This window comes from Mustela putorius, unplaced genomic scaffold (assembly GCF_011764305.1).
Source record: "Mustela putorius furo isolate JIRA1106 unplaced genomic scaffold, ASM1176430v1.1 tig00003909_pilon_pilon_pilon, whole genome shotgun sequence".
Classification (NCBI taxonomy): domain Eukaryota; kingdom Metazoa; phylum Chordata; class Mammalia; order Carnivora; family Mustelidae; genus Mustela; species Mustela putorius.
This window is the reverse complement of record NW_025422057.1, coordinates 32,460,136-32,472,344: the sequence shown is the minus strand read 5'-3', so window position 1 is coordinate 32,472,344 and position 12,209 is coordinate 32,460,136. Positions and strand designations below refer to the sequence as shown.

The window sequence follows — 12,209 nt, the reverse complement described above, 5'->3', positions numbered from 1 at the left end:
AAAAAATGACTTTATTGAGATAAAAATCACATGCAGTAAGCTGTACACATTTTAAGTTTACTGTTTGATGGGTTTTGACCAGTGTATAGATCTGTGTAACCACCAGCACAGTCAAGATGAGGAGCATTTCCGTTACCCCAAGAACTTTTCTTGTCTCAGTGATCCCCATGCCTGGCCTCTAAGACCTCTGATTTCTGTTTTCTGTCACAATAGATTGGTATTGTTTTTTCTAGAATATACAAATGGAACATGCATTAAACACTTTATTGTGTCTTGCCTCTTTAGCTCAGCATATTGCGATTCACTTGTGTTTATTCAGTAGGTCGTTCTCTTTATTCCTGAGAAGGATTCCACTTTATGAATATACCTCTGTTTATTTGTCTGATTTTTATCCTGTCTAGTGATAGTTTTTGGATGCTGGAAATCGTGGACTTTATGTTACTTAGTCTTTTTTTTAAAAATTGATTTATTAAGATATAATTGATACATACAAAACACATGATATAATGTACAGTTTTATATGTTTTCACATGTATACACCCATGAATTCACCACAATCAAGGTAATCAACATAGCCATCAACTCAAAAAATTATGCCCCCCTTCTTTTTTAATTAAAGTAAAATTGACATAACATACTAGTTTCAGGTTATGATTCAGTATTTGTGTATGTTGTGAAATGATCACTACAGTAAGTCTAGTTAACATCTTTTACCATACATAATTAACAATTTTTTTCTTATGATAAGAAATTTTAAGCTTTACTCTTGGCAACTTTTAAATATGCAATAGAGTATTACCAACTATAGTCACCAGGCTGTATAATGCATAGCCCTGACTGACTATAACTGGATATTTGTACCTTTTAACCTGTCACTCAATATACCACCACCAATCATCAGTCTTTTCTCTTTATTTATGAGCTTGGGGTGTTTTTTTTTTTTTTTTTTTTTTTTTTTTTTTTTTTTTTTTTTTTTTTTTATTTTTTATAAACATATATTTTTATCCCCGGGTGTTTTGTTTTTTTAAGATTCCACAAATTAGATTATATGGTATTTATCTTTCTGACTCGTTTCACTTAGCATAATGCCCACAAGGTCCATTCATGATTCAAGTTGCAAGGTTCTCTTCTTTTTTATGACTGAATTCCTGCCCCTTTTTAAATTTTCTCCCATCCTTCACTTCCTGTCTTCCTCACCAAATAGTCACTGATCTGCTTTCCCTTATAATAAACTCATTTGCATTTTCTTTTGATGATATTTTTTTTAGCTTTTGTATTTCTGAAAAAGTCTTCATTTGCTTTTGTTTTTGGAAGTTTTTTTTTTTTGAGTGAAGAATTTATTTTTCTTTAGTGCTTCCTTTTTTCTGCCCAGGTGATCCCTTATGTTTCACTGCTTTCTTTGATGTTTCACTGTTTTCTAGTTTACATTGATTGTGACAAAACCAACATTTTTTTTTCTTTTTTTTTTTTTAACATTTTACTTAATTTGAAAGTGATTACAATGGGCGGAGCAGGGGAAGGAGGAGGGAGATGCAGGGGGAGAGGGGGAATTAGCCTCCTTGCTCCAACAGGGTTGGACTTGGGACTCTACCCCACGACCACGAACTGAGCCAAAGGCAGATGCTGAACCAACTGAACCACCCAGGTGCTCCAGTAAGCCTTAAGTCTTAATGGTGTGCCACAAGACAATAAGCAGTCTTAACTGTCTCCTTCAACCCTCTTACTTTTCTACACTTCATTCTAGAAAAGTGTGTTTCTGCCTTTGGGCCTTTGCACTAGCTGTTTTGTACTTGGAACCATCTTCTTGTAGATATCTGCATAGCTTACTTCATCACCTTTAAGCCTGGCTTAAACGTTTTCCTGATGAAGCCTGCCCTAACAATCTTAAGTGAAATTGCTGTCTGAACCTTTTCTATCTGCACACTCCTGACCCCCTTTACCTTGTCTGTGCTTCCCATTGTACTTATATGAGATAACTATATAATTTATTTATTGCCCACTACAACCTACGAAGATTTAAAAGCTTGTGCAAATTTCTTTTTTTTTTTTTTTTAAAGATTTTATTATTTATTTGACAGAGAGAGATCACAAGTAGGAGAGAGGCAGGCAGAGAGAGAGAGGAGGAAGCAGGCTCCCCACTGAGCAGAGAGCCCGATGCGGGACTCAATCCCAGGACCCTGAGATCATGACCTGAGCCAAAGGCAGAGGCCCAACCCACTGAGCCACCCAGGCGCCCCAAAGCTTGTGCAAATTTCAAGGCTACAGTAATCCCCTATGTCCCCATCATTCACTGGTCAGTTATCAATCAAGATTTTGCTTTTGCTAAGTATGTTTTCCTTTGCTCATGAACTTTTGTATGGTAAAATACAAATATAGGAGAGCAAAACAATCCACACTTAATGAGTTATTATAATGCATGTATCTTTTTTCTTTTTAAGATTTTATTATTTGACAGAGTGTGCATAAGCCGGGAGGAAGGGGAGAGGGAGAAGCAGACTCCCCCTGAGCAGGGAGTGCAATGTGGGACTTGATCCCAGCACCTTGGGATCATGACCTGAGCCAAAGGCAGACACTTAACTAACTGAGCCACCCAGGCACCCAAGGCATACATTTTTTAACCACCTTTTGGAAATGGTTTGAATCCCTTTTTGTCTGTCTTTTAAAGCTTTGTTAGGGTGCATATGGAACAGCTTTTAGTCTGGTAGTAACTTGCCCCTCTTCTGAGTGCTCTTGTCACTTTGCCTGATGGGTACGAACTGTTCCTGATCCATCCCCTGTAAGCACAAGGGATTACTTTACTTGCTATTTTCTAGTTGCCTTGGTTTTATACACTCATGTCACTGATAGTTCTCAACCTGAAATTTCACCTACGTACCTTGAGGGCTTTCTTTGTGTACCTGACCCTGAGTATGCTAGCTGCTGTTAAGTTTTGTCCTCTTGTCTCTTCAACTCAGGGAGGCTGTTGAGCTGCTGAATTCTCCCTCCACTATTTGCACTTGAGAATTGCCTTCAGGCAGTAAACTGCACAATCAAGATTTGTCTCATTTGTTTCCCTTTTTCAGTGTTCATTCTCCTTTGCTGCATATTGTCTGAAAATCACTGTTTAAAATACTTATATGGATTTCAGTTGTGTAAGGCAGGAAGGTCTGTTTCCTGTTGCTCCTTAAAGGTTTGAAGTGGAAGTGCTCCCTCGTTTTTAAATCTTTATATAGCTCTTCATTGTGTACATGTTACTTGAGCTGTGTGTTTTATACTTTGCATTTTCCACTTGTGGCACTAAGAAAAAAGTATCTTACAGGAACAGAAGAAGAAAGAGAAATTGGAGAGAAAAAAGGAATCCCTAAAGGTTACTAAGGTAATATAGAGTAAGCTAGAAAGTGCTGTATGTTACCTTAAACATTGAGGAAATTCCTCTGTAGTCTTAACTTTATAGATCATCTACTTAATTTTAACCTTCTTTATCTGAAAACCTATCTTTGTTATAAGCTGCAGAGGAACATATAAAATCTGTTTTCTCAATATTCTTAGATATGGAAGGAAAGCTAAAGTATAACCCTTTCAGTTTCTTATTGTTTTTCTTAATTTCAAAATTTCACTCTTCTAAATGGCCAGTTCTTTTGGTGCTCATAGTGATTATTTTTTACCCTTAATGCCTCCAACCTCATCATGTCAGCATGGATCCATAATAATTTAAATTTGTATCGTGCATAGTTGCAGCAGTGAAGCCAAAATTGGAACAAATTTATTCTATCTGCTAATAACATTTCAGATAATAGAGCATTCATTTAGGGATAGCTTGAATTTTAGATGTGATCTTTTGGGGTAAATTTGTTTTAACATGAGGCTGTTTAATGCCTTATTGTTGGAATTTGTATAAAGAACAGTTGTACTAGTGAAAGGAGAGAGCAACATTTAGAGTACTTACTGTGTGTCATGTATTCTAAGCTTTACATTTATTTTTTATTTTTTATTATTATTGTTTTAGGTTTTTTTTCTTATTTGATAGAGAGAGAGATCACAAGTAGTCAGAGAGGGGGAAGCAGGCTCCCTGCTGAGCAGAGAGCCTGATGCAGGGCCTGAGCCCAAGGCAGAGGCTTAACCCTCTGAGCCACCCAGGCACCCCTTATTTTGGGTTTTTGAAGAATATAAACTTAAAAGATAATTTTACTTGTTTAATCATTTACTCCCTACTCTTCAACCTGTAGGTTTAATCTGTTGTTCACTTTTCACTTTTGCCCAGCTAACTTTTTATGTCAGGGTTTTGCCCCCGTCCCGCCACGGCCGCTGTATTCAATAGGTGCCAACCATTAAGTTCTGCCTGTTCCATCTCACTGGTCCCTTTTGGTATTTTATATTTTTAATCCTCTAACTTTTTTCTAAAGTTTTTATTTATTTATTTGACAGAGACACAGTGAGAGCAAGCAGGAGAAATGGGAGAGGGAGAAGCAGGCTTACTGCTGAGCAAGGAGCCTGATTTGGGCCTCGATCCCAACCTGAACCAAAGGCAGATGCTTAATGACTGAGCCCCCCCGGCGCCCCAGTCCTCTAACTTTTAAACTTTATTTTAAAATTTACCTTTTTTTTTTTTTTTAAGATTTTATTTATTTTATTTGACAGATCACAAGTAGGGAGAGAGGAAGGCAGAGAGAGAGGGGGAAGCAGGCTCCCTGCTGAGCAGAGCTGGATATAGGGCTCAATCCCAGGACCCTGAGCTCATGACCTGAGCCGAAGGCAGAGGCTTAAACCCACTGAGCCACCCAGGTGCCCCTTAAATTTACTTTCTTGGGACACCTCGCTGAATCATTCGTTTGGGGGAGCACATGACTCTTGATCTCAGGTTGTGAGTTTGAGCCCCATGTGTGGTGTAGGGTTTATGTAAGAAATTTTAAAAATTCACTTTTGTTATTTTGATTTTTTATACATACTTTCTCCCTATTCTTGATCTTCCTTTCCACCTCTCATTTTGAAACTTTTTTTTTTTAACATCTCTTCCTTTCCTGTATTTCCCCTCACTAATATTTTTAAATCAGTGTTCTCTTTTATTTCTGCTTTCAGTTATATTTAATTTAAAAATTTTACTGAAAATGAGTTGTCCTTCCATATTATACCCACTGAATATCTTTAGCATAAACCTGCAATTACAGAAAATGTACATGGCAAAATAAAAATGCCTTCTGTGTTTAATTTGGAAATATATCAAATGGGAAAAAAATGAGGAAAGTAGAGTCATCAAGAAAAAGGAATACACTTATAAGCAAGTTCTAGTGGGGAAATGTAGAAAGAGGTTACATGTTGGTAGGAGTAATAGAGTTGCGGATGTGACTCAAATGCAAGGACATTTGGCATTTATTTACTTAGTGTCTTTTAATATGTAATACCATAAAGTCCCTAGAAAAATAATATCCTAAATTCTTGTTTTGTAGGGTAAAAATTCCATTGATGCAAGTGAGGAGAATCCAGGTAAACTTCCTTGTTCTACTTTTGAAGGATATGTTTGTATTTTCACTTTTATTGCTATCAAAAATAAAATAATTTTTTTTAATAGTCATGAGAAAGAAGAGAGGAAGAGAAGATGAATCCTACAATATTTCAGAGGTCATGTCGAAAGAGGTAAAAATAAAGTGGGGAGGGCCCATAAGATTCACTGTTGAGTAAAACTGGTGGATTTCGAACTACATTTAAAGCTGTATGGATTGCTATTACATACTTGGCTTTTCAGGCTGTGAAGGGACTGTTTCAGGGAAGAAAATGGCACTGTCTTCCTGTTTGCTAAGGGAATGTGAGCTTGGCCTATTTAGAAATTATTATAATGAAAAGTTACTATTATCAGATATTTCTCATGACTTCAAGATCTTATCTTCAGAACTTTGTTCTTGTTCCTTGTTGAGGACCTTTAGGGAACTGAAATCATGTAGTCATTTTTATTTTATTTTTTATTTTTTAAAGATTTTATTTATTTGAGAGAGAGTGAGAGCACAAGCTTGAGGGAGAGGCAGACTGCCCGCTGAGCAGGGAAGGGAACCTGATGCCGGTCTATCCCAGGACTCTGGGATTATAACCTGAACCTAACTGACTGAGCAACCTAGGCGCTGCCCATCCCCCCCTTTTATTTTATTTTTATTTTTATTTTTATTTTTATTTTTTTTAAGATTTTATTTATTTATTTGACAGACAAAGATCACAAGTAGGCAGAGTCAGGCAGAGAGAGAGAGAGGGAAGCAGGCTCCCCGCTGAGCAGAGAGCCCGATGCAGGACTCGATCCCAGGACCCAGAGATCATGACCCAAGCCGAAGGCAGTGGCCCAAACCACTGAGCCACCCAGGCGCCCCCCATCCCCCCCTTTTAGTCCCTTTTAAAATCAGATCCTTTTTTATTTTCTTGTCACCTGTTACTTCATAAAATAGAAATTAAAAAGCATATTTAATTATAACAAACTTTAAATATCCCTTAGGCATATTTTAATGTTACATTCTTACATTTAAAAAAAAATTCTAACATTGTTATTTACTATATTTTTCTGTAAACTGAGATTCAAACTCTTGAGATCTTCATAAAGTATAAAATACAAAATTTCACATACTTAGGTTTTGGATGCACTCTAATATTTTCCTTCTTTTTTTCTTTCATTTAAAAATAATGGTCAAGACCCATTTGATTGATTATGAATATGGCCTACAATTTGAAAAACACTATTATTTAAGTATTACTTAGACTTATTGAAATTCAGGCAGTTATACATTTATCAAATGTTGGTAGCATATCAGGTGTGGGCAAACTTTATCTTACAGGTATAAGATCAATTGATCAAGGAGCTTAGTAGATAACGGTCTTTGCCTTAGCTTTCATCCAGTGAGAAATAAGTAGTCAATTGGGCTCTTTTGAGCTTATAAACGGACTCTAAACTGAGGCACTAAGTTCATAAAATTTTAATTTAGAAGGTGACATCTGAGTTGTGACTTGAAGCATAAAAGTCATTTAAAGGTTGGGGAGAGTTAATAGGGAAATAATAAGATAAAGAGAAGGTAGTGAAGAGTGAATAACCTTTGCTAGAATAATCTTTGACAGACGTCCAGAGGCAGGAGAGATCCTGGCAATTTCAAAAACTTTAAAGTACATATTTGTTACCAGTTTGTATATAAATGAAAAGGACGTAAGGAGGGTCAGGAGTTTAGTTACAAGGTTTAATTTTTAACAGTGCTTCATAGATAATATTAGGTTTGTTTTGACTGATTCACACATTGTTTTTCAAGAAGGTTTAGCTTAGTCATTGTATTTATTTATTTTTACTTAGTTTAAAAGACAGCTCTAGCTCTGTTCCTTATATCACTTCAGCGTTAGGGTATGAATATCTATACTTAAATAGTACTTTACATACACATGTGACAACACATGTAAGTATGTATATATATTTTTGTCAGCCACTTAACTCATGTGTCCCATCATCCTACATATCTTAAGTTTAAGATACATTTGAAGTTTCTTGAAAGTATCTACCATTTCATCCCCTTTGTCCTCTGAACATGCTATTCTCTGCTTGAAACCTACCGTAACTTAAATCTTTAATGATTATGTCCTGATGATAACTTTTTCAGATAATTTGATATAATACTCCCCTAACTCATTAAGTGACATTCAGGTATTGCTTGTCTTCATAACTTTAGCATCTGTTTTTCTTTTTTTAAAGATTTTATTTATTTATTTATTTGACAGACAGAGATCACAAGTAGGCAGAGAGGCGGGGGGTGGGGGTTGGGGGGTGGGCAGAAGCAGGCCCCCATACCCTTAGCATCTAGTAGGTACTTCAAAATCAGAGTACTTCAATTCTGTATTTTTAATTTATTTGTCTTTGCCTCTTGCTCAAAATTACAAACTCAGATGTCTATCCACAGAGGTCCCACAGTGGGATAGAGTTGAGACTGTAATACATTTGGAAGTGAATCCTGAAATACCAGGAGTAGTCACAACTTAGACTGTAGAGCAGGGTTTGGAAAACCTTTTCTGTACAGGGTCAAATAGTTGTTGGCTTTGAATAGTTGAGTAGTTGGATAACTAGTCAACACTGAACTTGGCCTTTTGTAGCCTGAGAGCAGTCATAAGCAGTCATAAACTAAGCAAATATGCTCAACTTTGTTCTAATTAAACTTTACAAAAACAGGTTGCCAGCTGGAGTTGGTCTACATGCTATATTTGCCAATCCCTGTATTAGAGGATTATTGTCATATGTGATTTCGGATTTAAGTCTCCTCAGTAAGCTTTGGCTTAAAAAAGAAACAAAACAAAAACCCTGGAAATTTTAGGAGCAAATAACCCAATTTTTAAGTATTGTTAACTAATGCAGAGTTTTATAAGACACTGTAATCTTAATTTTGCTTGAGGTCCACCAGTTTTGAGTCCTGTATTTTAATTACCTTGAGAGCCTATCCTCATTTCTTGGCATGAAGATAGAACAGAATAGAATATTCTATAGAATATTAGAATATAACAGAACAAAATAAATACTTGTTGAGTAAATAAATGAATGAACTACATATATTGCTACTTTATTTCTGTTTTCTTAATGTTCTAGGAAATTTTGTCTGTGGCTAAAAAAAATAAAAAGGAGAATGAGGTAAGAGATTTATGAGAAACTAAATGTAGGAGCCATATCTGTTTCTCTGATCATTAATTCCTTTAATCTCCAGTGTACATTTTTTTCTCACTAGCTATTCTATTTCTTAACCTTAAAAAAAAAACTTACTTCTTTCTTATCCTGTCGTGCTGCTTACTTACATAATCAACTTAAGGTGTTCTACTGCATGGTCCTTAATGTGTAAATATTAGTTTATGGGTCCTTGGGAGTTTAGCGGTAAAGCGAGTGCCTATAACAAAATGCATTCCACGTGTATATATTCCACATCTTGTGGAAGCTCTAAGAGGTTCCTTAATCTTCTTGCTCACATGAAATGTTGTGTTTGGATCTGTTTGGGAAGACTTCTCACCCCATCCCCATTTTCTGTGGAGAGATTCCTTGTTACCTGAGTATTCACTGTCCATATCCCTTCAAGTACAAGATTTCTTAGTTCAAGTTCAAGATTTCATATGAAAATGCTTACCAAGGGTTATAAAAATTAACTTACCTATCAAAGATTAATAGGCTCTTGGGAAAATTGATGACATTATAAATGGGAGCTATTCTTTTTGCCCATCATAATTTTGACCAAAATTTGTTTCTTATATCAGTGCACTAATTTTTATTCTTTGTTCTGTATAAGGATTAGTTTATGATACAGTTAAAATTGAACAATGTTAAATATAAATAAGAGTAAGCTTTTTTTTTTTATAATATATAATTGCATATTTATTTAATTAAAAGATTCTATTTAAGAGTGTGCCCATGAGCAGTGAGAGGGGCATGGCAGGGGGAAGAGGCAGACTGGGAAACAGGCTCCCCACTGAGCAGGTGGGGCAGGGCTTATTCCCAGAACCCTGGGATCATGACCTAAGCTGAAGGCAGACCTCTAACCTACTGAGTCACCCAGGGGCACCTTTAGTTACATTTTCAAAGATAAAGCTTCAGTCTAATTTCCCATGACTTAATATGGAATTTTGACCATTTTATAGTATGCAGTAAGTAAGTGTGTACCATGCTTATGTTAATTCTGATGAATTTTGATAAATGTATGCATTCATGTAATTACCACCCAAATCAGGATCTAGAACCTTTTCATATGATAGAAGGATCCCTTGTATCCCTTGCTAGTCATTTCTCCCACCACCAAATTTGGAGGCAACGACTTTTTGACTTTTGTCGGAGACCAGTTTTTAACCTTTTTCACAGGTTGTTTCATACAAATAAAATCCAAACATGTATCTTTTATTTCCTGTTAACTTGTTACTCAACATAGTTGATACTCATTTATATTGTTGAGTTTATAAGTAGCTTTTTTAAAATTGCTGAGTAAAATTCCATCAAATGAATATTATAATTTCTTTATCCATTCTCTGGATGGGCATTTGAATGGTTTCCAGTTTGTGACTTATGAATAAGACCACCATGATAATTTGTGTACAAGTCTGTATGGACGTGTTTTCTTGTTCTTGAGTATATACCCAGGAATGGAGTTGCTGGGTCATATTGTAAATGTATGTTTTAAGTTAAAAGAAAATTCTTTTCCTGAAGTGAACACACCATTTTACTCTCACCAGCAGTGTATAAAAGTTTCTGTTAAGAAAAATAAAAATAAAATAGAAGTTTCTCTTGATGTTACTACCAGCATTTCATGTTAGTCTTCTTAATTTTAACTGAATATGAAATGAATTTCACATTTTACTGAATGTGAAATAAATCTTGTGTGGTTTTATTTTGCATTTTCTTAATTGCTAATGTATATTTTCATGTTCTTAATGGCTTTATGTTTTCTTTTATAAAGTTTCTATTCACATCTTTTGCCCATTTATTGTTACCTGCCCTTTTATTGTTGATATATGAGTTCTTTAAAAATGCACAAGTTCTTTGTCAGATTTATGTACTATATTTTCTTTCAGTTTGTGGCTTGCCTACTCATTTTCTTAATGGTGTCTTTCAGTAAGCAGAACTTCTAAGTTTTACAGTAGCTCAGTTTATCGCTTCCCCCCAACCCCTTTGGTAGTTAGTGCGTTTTTGTCCTGTTTAAGAAATTATCCGAGGTTATCAAGATACTCTGCTTTCTTCTAAAAGCTTTATGGTTTTGGTTTTGACTTTATGATGAACATCACAAATGAATTTTATGTATGGAATGGTAAAATTCAGGGTTTGTAATTTTCCAGTTGAATGTTGTAGCATTATTTGTGACTTCTCATTTATAAGACTTCCATCTGAATTGACTCAATCCTCGTTTTCACATTCTTAAATGTGAAATAAAGAGTTGTGGACGTCACTAACCAGTAAAAGCTATCATTTATCATAAGTTGGTAATGCGTGTCATTACAGATAAATTGCTACTCTTAAGTGTGATGTAGGGAGTTCTTAAACTTTATTTACTTTGCCCCTTTTTCTTCAACAAATGTAATTTAGACAGAAGTAAATGCTCCTGTTTCCTTGAAAGGATTTTTTTCCTTTCTATTTTATAGACATTATTTTTAATTTGGGTGAAAGAAATTATTATTAAGAAAATAGTTTAATAAATTCTTGAGTCGCTCATTTAAAAAGTTTGGATGGGAGGTACAGTTGTAAAGGTCATTTCAATAGTGTGCCTGTCATCTGTAAGAGTTATCTCAATTTTTTTTTCAATGGCTTTTGCGTTTGTGAGAGAATGGGGGTAACTATCTCTAAGGTTTTATTCAACAAACGGTTTTATTTCTATATACTTAATGGGTAAATTTTGATTAAATTTTCTGATAAATAGAGGGTAGCAGCATTATGTATCAATGTTCTAATTAAGCATTTTTTATTCACAGGATGAAAGTTGTTCTTCTAATCTCTGTGTAGAAGACCTTCAGAAAAACAAAGATTCAAATACTATAATTAAAGACAGATTGTCTCAAACGGTTAGGCAGAACACTAAATTCTTTTTTGACCCAGTTCGGAAATGTGATGGACAGCCAGTACCCTTTCAACAACCAAAACACTTCACCGGAGGAGTGATGCGATGGTACCAAGTGGAAGGCATGGAATGGCTTAGGGTAATGAATTCTCAAATTTAATAGAAGATATTGGTTCATATCTGTATAATAGCCTATTAATGTGCTGTAACATAACTTGAGTTGTTCCTTCCAAGTTCATTATTAAATGTGAAATTCTGTGTGTAAATACTTAACTTTCAAATTTATTTATCTAGACTAAATTTTTGGTATTTTATTCAAGATTGCCAACACATCTGTGGTTTTGATAACCAATTTCTCACATGTGTTATAACCATGAGTATGTCAATCTTATCATTATTATCACTGGGTAAAAAGAAGAAATATAAACTGTTGCTAATCCAGCAGGTGTTTATGTCTGAATTTAAATACATTGTGTATTGTTTTGTCCAGATGCTTTGGGAAAATGGAATTAATGGCATTTTAGCAGATGAAATGGGATTGGGAAAGACTGTTCAGTGTATTGCTACAATTGCGTTGATGATTCAGAGAGGAGTACCTGGACCTTTTCTCGTCTGTGGCCCTTTGTCTACACTTCCTAATTGGATGGCAGAATTCCAGAGATTTACACCAGATGTAAGATAGGTTTCCTTTTGTTGAATATATTATCA

At 35.2% G+C, this 12,209-nt stretch overlaps 1 protein-coding gene across 1 annotated transcript in view; it reads left to right on the top strand.

The window, feature by feature from the left end:
- HELLS (helicase, lymphoid specific) overlaps positions 1 to 12,209 on the top strand; it is a 38,618-nt gene that overhangs the window by 7,022 nt on the left and 19,387 nt on the right. Inside the window, exons 4-9 of the mRNA XM_004749635.3 lie at positions 3,299 to 3,355; positions 5,424 to 5,460; positions 5,546 to 5,610; positions 8,567 to 8,608; positions 11,416 to 11,640; positions 11,992 to 12,174. Coding sequence (XP_004749692.1) covers positions 3,299 to 3,355; positions 5,424 to 5,460; positions 5,546 to 5,610; positions 8,567 to 8,608; positions 11,416 to 11,640; positions 11,992 to 12,174 — 609 coding nt within the window. The remainder of the gene's footprint in view (positions 1 to 3,298; positions 3,356 to 5,423; positions 5,461 to 5,545; positions 5,611 to 8,566; positions 8,609 to 11,415; positions 11,641 to 11,991; positions 12,175 to 12,209) is intronic.